The sequence below is a fragment of the Centroberyx affinis genome, unplaced genomic scaffold (genome assembly GCF_046629955.1).
Source record: "Centroberyx affinis isolate AG114_WGS23_722 - 3 ecotype Tasmania unplaced genomic scaffold, CSIRO-AGI_Caff_v1 ptg002190l_1, whole genome shotgun sequence".
Lineage (NCBI taxonomy): Eukaryota > Metazoa > Chordata > Actinopteri > Beryciformes > Berycidae > Centroberyx > Centroberyx affinis.
This window is the reverse complement of record NW_027280498.1, coordinates 27,464-42,816: the sequence shown is the minus strand read 5'-3', so window position 1 is coordinate 42,816 and position 15,353 is coordinate 27,464. Positions and strand designations below refer to the sequence as shown.

The following is a 15,353-nucleotide window of genomic DNA, read 5'->3' as shown; positions in this document are numbered from 1 at the left end:
CCTTTGCCCACTAAGTGTGGGCTTGTTGCAGCTTTACTGTATACTCCAAAGGGAATAAAGAGGATTAAATCAGTCAGTAAGCAGTAAACATTGGCATTGCTCTTAAAATATCACTATCAAAATTTCTATTGGAGCCAAAAAACTGTCTCAACAGCTCAACACAGCTACTCAGTCCAGTTTTTTTTTACATTTTGTACAGAGTTTCAGTTTGATGACAGAAAGGAAAGATATCTGCCATTGGTTCAGATCGGTCTGGTTTCTGTCAAAATGTATATGAGATTTCAGGAAAAAGCAGGCCTCTGTCTTTTCATATCTGTGAGCAGAGCTGAGCAGACCTAGGTCAAAATCTATATCAATATGGTTTAATTATTTGTGTATCATTTCAAAAGTATTGTTCTAACTTCACTTATTAGTCCTTGGCAGCAGTAATTCAAAAATGAGAATAACTGTTGTTTTCTCTCCTATGAATGATCAGGGAAACCACACTGATGTTCAGTGTTCTCGTCCTTTGGCTTGATAAAATCAAAGTAGTGGGAATACTATTTTGGATTTTTTTTATTGTTATTGCAATATTATAACAATGAAATAGTAATTCTTTACACTCCTCATCACTGGGGAAAGTGATAATATTACTGTAGCACTGCACAACACTTTTGGAATCAAGTACCCTGCATGTTTATCCAGATGTATTTGACAACCAGTCTGCAGGTCTGGAGCTAAACTCTATGCTTGCTGTGATCAAGTCTATAAAACACTTCATTTCCATCTTTGATGTTCTGGCAGACCCTGTTCACTACTGTTTAATGGTATGGGATTTACTGACTGTGTTTACTAGTCTGTGTGTATGTGTGTGTGTGTGGTGAAAGCTTCCAGCTACTGATGTCAGTAGCACAGCCTAATGAAGTCGCTAGACCAAAAGAGAAACTTGGCGTTTCAGAGCGTTCCACGCGTTATGTTAAAAAGTGTTGAGAATTAGGTGTCAAAAATCTCTCTCTCCAGCTCCTAGTGAAAACCTACTGGAAAGTCACATGCTTCATTTAACAAGATACATCAAAATTATATACAAGTGTCTGAGGAGGACTGAAAAATCGTCCCCTCTTTTATATTTTGGACCGAATGCTGCCAATCCTTTCTCCCCTCCTTCATCAGCAGCTGTTCAAATGTCCTCTCTCACCTGTTTTCTCTCCTCGGTCTCCTCGGTCGCCCTTCTCTCCCTTCATCCCTCTGTCTCCTCTGTCACCTATAAAGGAAAGAACGGACAGACCGACAGAATGAATAGCATATAGACGTAACAGGAGCAGCAATGAAATGCAATAAAAGTGTCAAAAAAGACTTCCTCCTACTTGTGAAAGACTGATATGGGTTTTTGAAGGCCAATACTGATAGTTGATATTTTGTGCTGATATTCAGAATCTTTAAATTTGGCCATTCTCTTGACAAAAAAATCCAAGTAATTACAGTAACACCATATTAGGATAGTCCAATGTTGATATTCAACTATCAGATGACAAAAAGAAGATGTTCAACAAAGGGTCATATGCCTATTTGCTGCATTTTTACAGACTATGTAACCCTAACACTGACCTTTGCCTAAGCCTATACCTAACCCTAACCCTAATCCTAGTTTAACCCCAGAAACTGAATATCTATAGACTACTTTTCACACTATTGTGAGTATATCCGATTTTAAATAAGCGGCCAATACTGGCAGACCCACATATCAGCTTAACCCTACTCATAACCAAAACTCAGATTCATCCCAGTGCAACCACAGACACACACACACATGTACACACACTAAAAATGGGATCATGGTTAGCGCACCGAGGCTTACCCGCCTCACTGATAATATACTACTGAGGATAAGAGGGGCGATCAACCAATAGTTAGAGTAACCTAACCCCCGAAAAGTGTGCACACGTGTGCGATTGAAGTCGAGCGCAGGAGCCTAGAAATAGCCTAAACACCCGGAGAGAAAAAAAAACCCTCAACCATCCACAAGTTTAATATTTCAACATTACCTCGCCCTCCCCTCCATTAACTCTTCACTCCTGTGTAATCTTTGGAAATTAAGATCAAGCCCCTAAAATAGCCGGCCCTGTAATTTGGGTGTTAGATGTAGAAATTAGAGGACAGCCCCCTTGTGTGTGGGCATTAATTCACCTCTGAAAGTTGTCTTTATATGGTTTTTTTTTCCTGCGAGTGAGGTAGGAGGAGAGCGAGGTAGGAAGAGAGACAGAGAGAGAGAGAGAGAGACAGTGTCAAGGTAATATCAGTATGTTAGACCAGTGATTCTCAACTTTTTTCATATCAAGGACCCCTAATATAGTCCACATTAGAGCCACAGACCCCCATTTCATGAGGTTTTGTTGTCATATTTTTATTGTCAGATATGATTTTCTCCGGAATTCCACGACTATCTGTATTGTGGGTAGGAGAGATAACAGAGAAACTACGATCAAAACAGTCATTCTTCTACATTCTCTAATTGAGTTCACTTCTTATAAATGAAAGAATGGTGAAGTTTAACACGTCATCAATTTGCTGGAGACCCCTGTAACTCCCAGAACCACTGTCATAGAGTCTCGATGTTTTGAGCGGTGGAAAAGCAATGCAAAAACCACTCGATGATTGGAAATGAAAAATCTCCTCGTTTGTGGTCTCACGGTCCCTCCCTCCAAACGGCAGCTTGGATACGGCCGTTCTTCGTTTTTGTTTTCGTTTCAAAACTACGTCTCTGTTCCAGGACCGGAGTCTCGTTTAGCGTCATATTGCGGGAACGCCAAATCTTCGGCCGGGACCGTTTCGGAAACCGCAGGGTCTGTTTTTGCCGTGCTAGCTATAAGAGGATCGGCTTCAAGTCGGCGTTTGCCCCACCTTTAATTTGCCTCCTTTTTTTCACATCCGAGACCGCGAGGGTGGATGCCAGCCGAGGTGGCACACAGTCCCCACCCGGTACGCCTAGAGTGTCTGTGTGTGTGTGTGTGTGTGTGTGTGTGTGTGTGCGTCCAAGTCTGAGGAATGGAGCTTGTGCTAATAGCCCGCCACATCCTGCCTGTGAAGTCCTCAGCTGTCGGTGTCACCAACGTTTGACCACATCCTCAACAACTGAAAAAAAAAAACCCAGGCACGTCGGTGAGCTACTGCTGAGCCACAGACTGATTTAAAGCAACACTGACTCATTTCGAGGTTTGAAATCCAAGGACTTCAATACCCAGAAATCACAGAAACCAAAAGAAAAACAGCTGAATACACTCCATCTAAACACAGAAACCATGTAGCTTCACACTGCTGTTTTTCCACAAGCTTTTCAGCATCTCTCCTCTCCCCGCACACGGCTTTGCTTTTACAGTTGAGCGAAACTGCCTCGCACACGCTGGCAGGTTATAAAAACCCTCGGGTGGGTTTTTCGAGTCCGAAGCCAGGCCCCGGATGGGTGAAAGCACTGAGACGTTGTTGGAAACGGCCAGAGTGTGGAAGGCCTGACGTCTTAGTTGTGGGTTGAAGTTGTGGGCTGGTAATCCTCAAGATCCTTGTTTTTTTTTCAGGTCTCCATCTTTGCTGTGGTGTTTTCTGCACTGCTCTTCCAAGAGATCAGCTGTCAATCAAACTGTGACGTCTTTTTCCTTGGATTTTCTGTTGATGAAGTTTGAATTTCTTTTCTTTGTCTGTTCAGCCACGGTGGCTATCGCTGCTCACCCAGTTCTTCTTCTTCTATTTATTCCAAACAAACCGGAAAACGAGCTATCAGACACCGGCTGTTTAGAACAGCAAATGTAAAAGCTTTCCTGAACTGGATATAGGTTGAATCACTATTGTGTTATAGCAATCAGCAAAATGGACAATTATTTATATGAAAATAAATCTTGCATATTATTACTTTAAACTCTCCAAAAGCCAATTCAAGTAGAGCTGCAGTGAAGTCTGGTGCAGAATGTGGAGCCGTGTTAGCCAAGCTGGATACATGCACGGACACACACACACACACACACACATGCATGCAGACAAGCATATGTACTCACATATAAACGCACACACACACACACACCCACACACACACCTAGGTCCAGTTTTTTGAGAGTTACGGGCCAATATAGAGACTGTGAGACTCCAATACCGGATATTTCAGCCAAACCCAACTCTGATCGGCAACAGCTGTTGGCCTAACACACACACGCGCACACACACACACAAATACAAATATAATAGGTCCGTTGTGGAGAAACAAATCCATGACAAATATGATAAGGCACTGCAGTGTTTCCAATGCCAGTGTGTTTCCAATATGAGTCTTTGTGTGTGTGTGTGTGTGTGTGTGAATGCCTGTTAGTGTTGGCATTGCCCAGTTGGTGATGCCAGAGGAGAAACATTCACACCCTAGAGGCTTATGTAGAAGTGGTGTTTGTCGGGATAGATGGATGGAGGGAAGAGGGGATGAGAGAGAGAGAGTGAGAAAAACTAGAATGGGTTTATGAATGGACGAGTGGACTGACCGGTGGATGGATGGGTAGATGAAATTCTGAATGGACACACAGTGATAGATACAATGGCTGAACAGATAACCACCAACAGAAAGTCAAACTGCATCAACAGAAACTGGACACACTGTTCGATTGACAGCTGATCTCAGTGCAGTGCAGAAACACCACAGCACCAAAGATGGAGACCAAATTTCAAGGATTACCACTAAACTATGCACCATCCCCCTGGAACCCCCTCAAGTCTTAAGTCTGGGTATGGGGTATGATGAAGAAATAAATACTGTTTTCCTCATATTGTATTATCATATTGTAGATTCTGTCCAGCAGCTGTTGTGCACATTTTGGTTCTTGAATTGTGCAAAAATGCAAATGTATTCTGCTTCCTCTACAGAGAACTTGCTGCGAAATAGCTGGTCTCTCTTCGTGAGCTTAACCTCATAACGAAGAATCTTGTGGCAGACTCTGTAAACGAATGCGTTTGCTTTGTTCAAGATTTCAGTGGGTTTGATCCATTTGGTTGTTGATTTGATTCGACTACCGCCTTATAGAGAAAATGTGGTAACACTTAAAGTGCATCGTGATGGATTAAAATCACCACGTATAAACATATAAATACATATATATATATTTTTTTATAATATCATCATCAGACAAACATCAAAGAAATACATTCACTTTAAGATCACGTTATTGTTGCCCCATAAAATATTCAACCCCTTCCACTTTTTCCAAATTGTGTTTATTATATCATGCTCTGATTATAATTACCACACACTCAGAATGTGCTTATAATGCACTTATGATGCCTTATGAGCCACTTCAGTTACCGGAAAATGTTACTTTGTTCTGTCTATGTGACTTTTGACTGTACTCTGACTTTATCCATTGTTATACGTTGTTGGTTTGCTACTTTTATGTTTGTCTTGATTCTGCTTTCTTGGCCAGGTCTCCCTTGAAAAAGAGATTCCTGATCTCAACAGGGCTAAATAAGAGATGAAGGCTTTTATATGAGCTTAAATCTACAATTATCTGTCTGAATTTCATTAGAGAAACATAGGGTAGTTTAATGACATAATGACATAATGTGTTGATTAATATACACACACACACACACTGACTGACATACCTTTAGGCCCAGCAGGTCCAGCGTCTCCTTTCTCTCCAATAGTCCCGTCGACCCCGATCGACCCTTTTATACCCCGAGGGCCCTGGATGCCTTTCTCTCCCATCAACCCTGTCACACACACACACACAGGCTTGATTTCAATAAACAGGGTATGTGGCCTGTGTTTATCTGGATGAAAACAACCTAATCCGACTGAGATCTCTCCAATAGTAAAACCTCTCTGGTCATAACATCCTGCAATCGTCACTCTTTATCTCAGCCATCGAAGACTCTCCCAGGCCCAAACTATGACATGTTATTGACATTGCCTTGACCACTGTGACCGCCGCCTGTTATAAGCTGAAATATTTTGAATTACTTTGGCGTGATTTGACAGTGAAGCTAATATTTAAACTAACCCGCAGTGATTTGACGAATCGAGAACGGCGCCCTCTTCCTGTTTTGTGCCGTAAAGCAATCCAGCAGATTTCCCGCCAAATCCGGCCCGGTGTCACACAAAGTTAAAAGCGATATAGAGGCCGATAAAGGCTGACAATCTTCTCAGCTATAGTCTTGTTTGTTTATGGGAACTATGCTAATGATCAATTGATGCTAAAATGCTAAACGTAGCACTGTTTAAAATGGTTATTGTACCCCAGTCTGCTCTGAGTGATTCCATTGTTTTGTCTACATTCACCCTGGATGAAATGATGGGACTGAAAGCATTAGAGGCAGAGACGTAAACTAAACCGATGGATGATGGATGATGTCATGTTCTCTGTGGCTTTCTGTGTCGACGTTTTTAATGGTAAAGACGTCCCGCCTCAATAATCCATTAGGAAAATTCTGTAAATCATTTCTTGGAAGCGGTATGTAAGCATTTTTGGCGTCCAGCGGGACAGTCCAACTGGATTATTCGATTCTGACGGGACAGGCCAAAAGGATCTTTTGAGCCCTCCTGGATATGAGGACGGATTCCTCTGGCTTGCATGGAAATCCAGTAACACTTTATTTACTTGAAGTGCATTGTGCTGCATTACAAGCAGATTATAGGCTCACTGGAAGCATAAATATAATAAATTTTTTACGATATAATCATCAGAAACACATCAGAAAATGCCATTCAATTTACTGTCATTAGTTATACAGCTTCCCTAAGTATGCACATTGTCATGCTCTGATTATAATAATTACCATGCACTCACAATGTGATTACAATGCACTTATGCACTTATACACACCACATGCACTGTAAAGTGTTCCCAAAAGGATTTTTTTTTTTATATTAAACCTAATATTTAATTCGTCAAACATGGTCAAAACATTTACTAAACATTCCATCCAAACACAGTGGTCTATGTATGCCTAAACTGACATATGCTTGTATTAAAAGTAGAAAAAAAAAAATCCTTTATTACTTTACCTAGTGCTTTTCTACAACACATGCACTCAAAAGACAAAGGAAGACTTGTTACTTTGAGCGTTGACATCTTTACTATTGGTTGCTTGTGATATTGGAGATGTAGGAATTAAAGGTTATTCTACTGTTGCACTCACTGCAAGATACTCTGGGTAAGAGTGTCAGCTAAATGCCTGAAATGCAAATGTAAAATGTTGTCATCGCGTGTCAGATACAGAACAATTGACCAGGAGATTTGTACATTATTAAAGCCTTGCTCTGTCTGAACCGTAACTGCGAGAGTTATAACAGTCTTTGTGTTTTCGTTAGTGTTGTGTTACATTACATTGAGCTGAATTGAATTTGATTTTTTGCCATGAAAAGTTAATGAAAATTTAAAGATACTGAATATTGGCACACAATGTTGCAGCTTCAATCCAAAAAATATCAGTATCAGCCTTCAAAAACACATACTGGTCGAACCCTACTGAGGAAGATAACCTGTTGTAATGAAAATATAACCCTAACCCTAACCCTAACCTCAGAAATGAGCATGCTCACTAAAGACAACAGGTTAATAAGAGCTGAACCCTGCTCCGTCTCTTGTTTTGGTCCTGGGCTTCTCATTCGGTTTGTTGTGTTTTCATTCTAAAGATTAAATGAGCCTTTTTTTTTTTTGTCTACTCTGCAGTTCGAAATTCCTTTTTCTTCACTTTTTCCTGGAACTATGACAGCGGGGGGTTTCATTTTCAGGAGGGGGGGGGGGGGACGGGGGGGGATAATGCTTCTTGGAAAAGTCATGTGAGAGTTACAGTACATCAGCTAGGGAATGTGGGATGGATGATGACAGAGGTGCAGCAAGTGTGTGTGTGTGTGTGGGGTAGGGGGTGAAGGGGGGGGGGGGAGATGGCGATGATTCAGGAGGTACCAAGCTGGAGGGGGTCCCAAAACATCTGGATTCATATCGGCGTTGTTCGTACCACACTGTATCTGTGGTTTTAGTGGAATTACCTGTTAGACTAAGATAGATGACCCCTCCCACAGGCCCTATATCCACACCCTGTCTGAAAATAAATCCCTACCCCGAGTCTTGTACCTTGTTTTTTTAAACAGGATTTACATGATCTTGTATTCCCTCCTCTCGCTGCATTATGAATGACAGTGGATGTAATCGCAAAAGCAGAGATGCCGCTTCAAAACAGCAAAGCGGCAGGTACCAACCGATGGCTGGTTCTGCATGAAAGGTGACTAGACTCTCACCTTTCCTGCTATTTAACCCTCCACCCTCCACCCTCTGCTGTTCCAAATTTGGCATTTACACAGTTATTTATGAGCTGGGTACATTTCATGACCCGTGGGCCCGTAAAACGAATCCAAAAACCACGCTGTGATTTTCAAAAACACAAGGGAACGACTGTGAAAGTAAAGGGATTTTTTTGGAAAGCTGAATTTTTGAAGACGTTTTTATGTGACAGCAAAGACTCTTTGGTGACTGCTTCTGACACTCATCACGTTGGAATCAGTTGAAACATCCAATAGTTCTGAGCGAACAGGTTAAATATAAGGTTATACACTTCCTGTCCGTAGTAAATACTAGAAAGATTTCCATTAATATGATGCTTCCAGAGCCAGTGCTTCAAGCCATTAAGTCCATGCAGAAGATTTCACCCCACTTAACATTACTGTTTAGTAAATTCACAAATAATAGAATACTAAACTACTAAATGATTTGATTATCCGTTGAATATACTGATTAGTGTCGTCCACCTCTGATATGATGCAATTTGTTTGATCAAATTTTTATTGTATAATTCATCACTACTACACTGGTTGTCTATGAGAAGACCTTAACCTGAATTCTTATGCAAATTTTTCATTGGTCATTTCACTGTCTTAATCATTTTGAGAATTGAAATATGAATTTTGGACATTTAGGCCAACTCAAACAACACATTTCAAAACTTGACAACAAGCATCCGTAACATTTTATTATGTTTAACTGATAGACAATACTATATCAAATATCAAACCTTCTCTGGCATTAATGGCAGCCTGGTTGTACCCACCTCTCATGCCAGCCAACCCAGGGATCCCAGCGGGCCCTAATGGTCCTGTATCACCCTTTTCTCCCTTCGGCCCTGGAGGCCCTGCAGAGAAAACAAACAAACAAACAAACATAAGCCATAAAGAGACAATGCAACATTTGACAACAACATATGATAGTATAGCAGCCATTGCTGCCTGAAAAGTGAACCAAATGAGGATTTACTTATAGTTCCTTTCAGGGTGAAGTGGCAGCAATGTAGCAGTGGTGTGCAGTTGGCTACATCTAAACTTTTTGCTACTCAATATATTGATCCATAAAAGCTTTAACATTTGCTCTTCTAAACACCTATGAAGAGGTCCGGTCTCTCTTTAAATACATATAAGAAGGTGAAAGAGAAATATAAGAAGCTGCAGTCTACATTGAATGTCTTTATTGTTACAGTATGTTGGGCCAGTGCTTACATCGAGCGCAAAAAAACGAAGCAATTTCCGCTTATCACCAAAGGTGTCGCCAAAAATCATTTTCACATTTTCATTTGTGGTTCAGCTTGAAGTTTAGCCTGAGAAAATCTGTCAGGACAGCATTAGTATTACTAGAGGAGGTCTGGTAAGTGGTAATGTCATTTTTGGGGAGCAATTCAGTGATTTCAATCGTGTTCCCAATCCACTGTATTTGTGATTGTTGCTTAGTTACCAAAGCCCTGCCCAGACAGCGGTAGTATTACTGGACGAGGTCTGATAATGTAGTTTTTACTGGAATGATTCAGAGATTTCAATCCCGTCTGGACCAACTTTATTTGTATTACAGAGTGCGCATTCCCGCAGGAGTAACAGTTACCAATAACCTTTATAAGTAATACATATAGGCAATGCCATCCAGATCAGTAGATTAACAGTAGGGTCTGATAGTCCCGGTGTAGACATCACTACCGCTAATGTTATCTTTTTAGATGGTCAGTTGTACCTTTAAAACGGAACACATGGGAGCGATATGTGATGGATATGATACGCAAAGCCTTTAATTCCAGCAGGTAATGATTTTTACTCATGTAATCCTACAGGTCACATTGTTAAATTCATCACATCTTCCACTATGGTTCAAACACACACACACACACGCACACACACACACACACATGCACACTCACACGTGCGTGCACATGCACAGGGACTTAGCAGCCAATATGAAGGCCAAACTGGGCCTTACAACTGGTCTGGGGAACGAGTCCAAAAAGTTTGTTGTACTTGGATTACTCTGGAGAGAGGGAGAGAAAAAAGCAGAGAGTGAGCAAGTGAGAGAGAGGGAGAGGGAGAGAGAGAGAGAGAGAGAGAGAGGCCACAATGGGAACCACATGTTTAACAAGGTGGACCACAACACAGCTTGTGGGAATACTTAGAAATACGGGGCTTGTTTTTGTCCAGCACATGTCCAGCGGTTCTGATATTTCGGCGCTCTAATGTTCTTAATTTGCACGTTTCTGATGCCGGGAAGCTGCTGAGCGGCTTGGAGATAATGATCTGCCTGTTGTTGCCCCCGAGCTGCTGCACTACTGCACACACTTAACTGGCAACAGCGGGTCATCCGACTCTGTGAATGAAAGGGTCACACCGAGGGGGGGGGGAGGTTGGACGTCTACTGTGTGTGTGTTTGTGTGCGTTCTTGTACTTCTAAAGATGAGGAGAATCCTCCAAACTGAGGACCTTTTGTGGATTGTCACTTTCACAGGTGGCGATTGGGTTTAGGGTTAGGGTTAGAATCAGGATTAGGTTAGGGTAAAGCTTAAAGCTGGGTACAGAAGAGTCCATACCCAACAGCAGAATTTGATTTGGGTAAATGGGGTGAATCTTTTGGGTCTCAGTTAGTGGGGATGGGACACTCTTCTCTGTTGCAGCCCCAATTTGTGATTTAGACCGATAAGATGTGTGCATGTTTACATAAAAATCTTGCTTAGTGCAGCTTTAAGGTTACGGTTGGTTCAGGATTAGGACTTAGCTGTGACACTGCCTAGCTTTAAGGCTCGGGTTAGGGAATGAATGTAGTCAATGGAAAGCCCTGACAAGTATAGTAATACAAACATGCATGTGCGCGTTCGTGTGCGTATGCATTCATGTCCGTGTTTGCAGGCGTTTTGGAAAAAAAACAGTCCACCCAGGTGGTCTTGAAGAAAATGCGCTCTTGTTAATAGTTAATTTGTCTTACAGAGTTTCACATTATTAATCTCCTGGCCCTCAGAGTCCTATTTCTTCATTCAACTGAGAGGGCTTCAACAATAACAAGCCCTATGGCCTATTCCAGGCTCAGCCTCAAAACATCTGACAGCATGGGTCCACTCCGTCCAAGACACACTACAGCACAAGCATAGTGCAGAAGCCCCTCCGCCCTACATCTATACAACATCTACTGTAAGAGTCTCTGTATAATATCTCTTGAAGGTGGAGCGAATGGCTACATATGTACCGCAGTGTTTCGTCTCGGACGGATCATAACACTGTGGTGAAAAAGACACAATATGTCAAGTAGACATTCTTTATAGGGTGGATAAAGAGCATGTAGGAAATCTCATCAATATGATGGATGACACAAGACATTATCAGTGTTTATGCTCTTTAAAGTTACAGTACATTGTAACAAAAAACAGATGGCCAGAACTGTAGTCAAAAAGAGGGTGAAATGTTACATGGATGTTCCTAATCGAATAGGACAAGGCTTGTGTTGAAAAGCTATTCATTTTGATAGAGGATTTAGGGCAGAACCTTACTAAGAAGTGCCATGGCTTTTCAAAGCGATACAGTTACAAGGCCATAACAGACAGCCATTTATTAAGTCACCCGCCATAGAGGAACAGCCAACTTTCCTTAGTTTCCTAAGCAACCAAGTATAATAAAAACGAGAGAGTACAGCTAAATCAATGTTTACTAAATAAAACCTTAATTTGGAGGCAGAGCAATGTATGTGCGCTTACTACTTGGTAAGAGAGTGCGGGTGCATGTGTGTGTGTGTGTATATGTAAGCCTAGACTGAGCCAAGGGACTCTTCACTAGTAAAGCAAACATGCCACTCAGATGTACATTACTGGTCATCAGACGACAAGCAGAGCTGTAAATGTTTCCATGCCTCAGCTCTGCTCAAATCAACTCGTAACGCGCCGCTAATTCACCGCCGCTGCCTAGCTCAGCAGCTTTTAGCAACAGGAGATGGACGCTGGGAGAAACACGCAAATCGCCGTTGCCATGAGAACACCTTGTAACTATAGTCTTGGTGATTTTCATACTTTAACTCTAATACATGCTTTGAAGTTACGTCATCTCGTAGCAAAACCTGAAGAAACATCATGGAGGTCCAGCGGAGAGTTGGCTTTGCACAAACAACCGCACTAGAAAAAGAGACATAATGAAAAATATTGTTGTAGTGTGGGTTTGGGTCACTTCCAAATTTAGGTTACTGTGACACAGTAAATAACTGTCTTGTCTTTAGACCTTGTGCTCTTCTGGGCAAAAGCACTAGGGGAGAACCGTTGTAGGGGACAACCGGGTCGACTGTAGCAGCGGTACGGTTGTACATGGACCCTTGCAACTTTGTGAGCAGATGCTAATCACTGTCAAGGAATTCCCTGCAGAAAATCAACACTGTGCGTTTTGTTTTTGCCGAGTTATGGTCAAAAACGTGATTTTCGAAAGTGTTTTTTGTAGATTTATTTAATACTGCAAACTTTTGTGAGACCCATCATGAGACTAAACATCAGCGATTGTTTCATGTACCATGTTGGCTTAGCTTTTCTGTCCTAGCTCAAATACAGGGAGAGACGGGAGGGACAAAAGTAGCACAACCTTAATCGCTAGCTAGCAGAATAGCGTAGCTAGCTAATAGCTTACCAAAAGTACGCCAGCTAACTAACTTCCCTGCTAAATTCAAGCAGTAGTTTTTGTTCTTGAAATTGCTAGCTAACTTGATAACTCACTTATGTGTTGAAGTAACGCTAGGTTTACATAGCCTACATGCCAAGTTTCCCACCATGAGTGTTAAAAATGGCGGCCGTGTGAATAAGGTCAATTGGTGGCCACCAGAATCACTAACTAAGGAACTAAGAAAAATACTTGCTTTTAGATTGACCAAGGGTTGTTGAATTTTCTCAACCCATAGACTCTATGGGTTGAGAAAATTCAACAACTCCTGGTGAATATGAAACACTTTCAAAACCCATTGGATAAACTCAAAAATGCATGGTGGTCAAACTACAAGCAAGTATTTTTCTTAGTTCCTGAATAGCTGACATAGTGTGACAGTGATGTATGCTTACATAATAGTATGTATGAATGTATGCAAAGATCTACACAAATGTGCATAAAGGGAACTCACATGCGTGCATGTGAAGACACACAACTGCTTTCTCTCTCTCTCTCTCTCTCTCTCTCTCTCTCTCACACACACACACACACACACACACACACATACCGCTGTCAAATTGAAAGATAGGCCTGAAACCCTAGCAGAAGGCGTTTGCTTCACGCCAATTAAACACTTAGCTAGTACCAGGGTAACATGGTAACATACAGAAGGGAGGAGAGTGGAGAAAAGGAGTCATGAAAGAGGAGGAAAGTGGAAGAAGAGAAGTGGCATAGAAGAGGGAAAGGAAAGAAGAGAGAGGGGAGAAGAGGGGAGAAAAATGCACTCCAAACCTTTCTACAACTTCGCTCCTCTCCTCCGTCGCTTCCACTTGTACGCTACCAAGAAGTAGCTTAGAGAAGACAAGGGAAGGAAGGAAAGAAGGAAGGATAGGAAAAGAGAGGGGGGGAAGAGGAATCGGGATAGTTTCTGCACTTCTGCGTCTTATATGAGATCAGGGTTAGACCGATATATGGGTTTGCCTTAAAGGATAATTCCGGTTATTTCCAATCTGGGCCTTATTTTCCTAGCTTTTGCCATCATGACGATTGATTGTGTTCAAGATTTCATCACTTACTTCACTGTGGAGCTTTACATACCTCCAGTTCTCTGGAGCTCTACAATGCACACCCACAGGGCCAATACATTCTCCAACAAATAGTGATCTTTCAACATAACACTCAATAACATTCAATGGAGAGTTTTAGTGTCCCATGATGTTCTAAATGCTGTTTCAGAGGCTTTTCCACCCTGACAAGAATACAATTCTACGGGAAACACTGACTACTAATTTTCTGAGCATGATCAAATTTATAGATATTGAATATCGGCACAAAATAGCAGCTATCAGCAGCTTCAATCCAAAAATATTGGCATTGGCATCAACCATATCGGTCCAATCCTTGATGAGACTTCAGCTGATGATGACCTCATACATGTAAGTTGTCATCAAAATCGTCTCAGACTGATTTGCCTACGCTGGGCACATGTCAAATCCTGCAATCATGTAATTTACTAACTGGAGAGGTAACCTTTAAGATTTTAGCATCATCCATCAAAAGAGATTTCAGGGGGTTTTAAACAGGTTCTCTTGTTTCCTTCCAATATCCAAAGAACAAGTAACGTGTGGCATGAACATCAGTTTCAGAGTCATGGAGGGAAGGCAAAGGTACTGCAAGAAAGAAAAGAAGGGGGGGATTTTTAAACCCATGAGGAAAGAGAAGAAGAGAAGAGAAGAGAAGAGAAGAGAAGAGAAGAGAACAGAACAGAACAGAACAGAAGAGAACAGAAGAGAACAGAAGAGAATCAAGATGTAAAAGTGTTCTTGGCTATAAGGTGACTGTGAGCTAACAACAAACAAATGGGCCGGGGAGGTAAAAACTAATGACAGAGCTGAGTGGTTGGGTTTTCGTTTTGGATGTAGCGTCTAAATTTAACCCACAATTGTTTCCAGGCTCAGGAGAAACGGCATCCCACCCACATGTGAAGCAGACACGAGATCGGGGGTCTCATTCGGTTTAGATTCCCATCAGTCAACCCGGGCCGTGTCCCTTGCCAGCATTACATCACGGCATTCCTATTCTGATTTGAACAAGCCAGCGAAGTCATTTGGTGCGCTGGCAGCGAGAGCGAAACCACGTCGGGACTAATCAGGTTCGAACCGATTGGAGTAAGAACATTCGGAGTTGCTCAATACCCCGGGGTACTAATCCCAGGGTGTAAAATCAGGTTTGCGTGCTAGGGTCATTTGCATTCAATCACACTGCAAACATCTATTGGCCAAGACTAGTTATCGTAAAAGATCCTTTTGGAGCACTGAGTTCCACCCAGGCATTCATTATACTAAGAGTTACAATTCTCATGTTCTCATAGTGTATTCTTATATTTTTCATACGATCTCATATTTCCTTGTTTTTATAAATTGCATATATCTTGATA

At 41.7% G+C, this 15,353-nt stretch overlaps 1 protein-coding gene across 1 annotated transcript in view; it reads right to left on the bottom strand.

Moving 5' to 3' along the window:
- Positions 1-15,353, bottom strand: part of scara5 (scavenger receptor class A, member 5 (putative)) — a gene marked incomplete at its 5' end in the record, with an annotated part of 59,822 nt that overhangs the window by 17,583 nt on the left and 26,886 nt on the right. Inside the window, 3 exons of the mRNA XM_071532455.1 lie at positions 1,175-1,240; positions 5,608-5,715; positions 9,052-9,132. Coding sequence (XP_071388556.1) covers positions 1,175-1,240; positions 5,608-5,715; positions 9,052-9,132 — 255 coding nt within the window. The remainder of the gene's footprint in view (positions 1-1,174; positions 1,241-5,607; positions 5,716-9,051; positions 9,133-15,353) is intronic.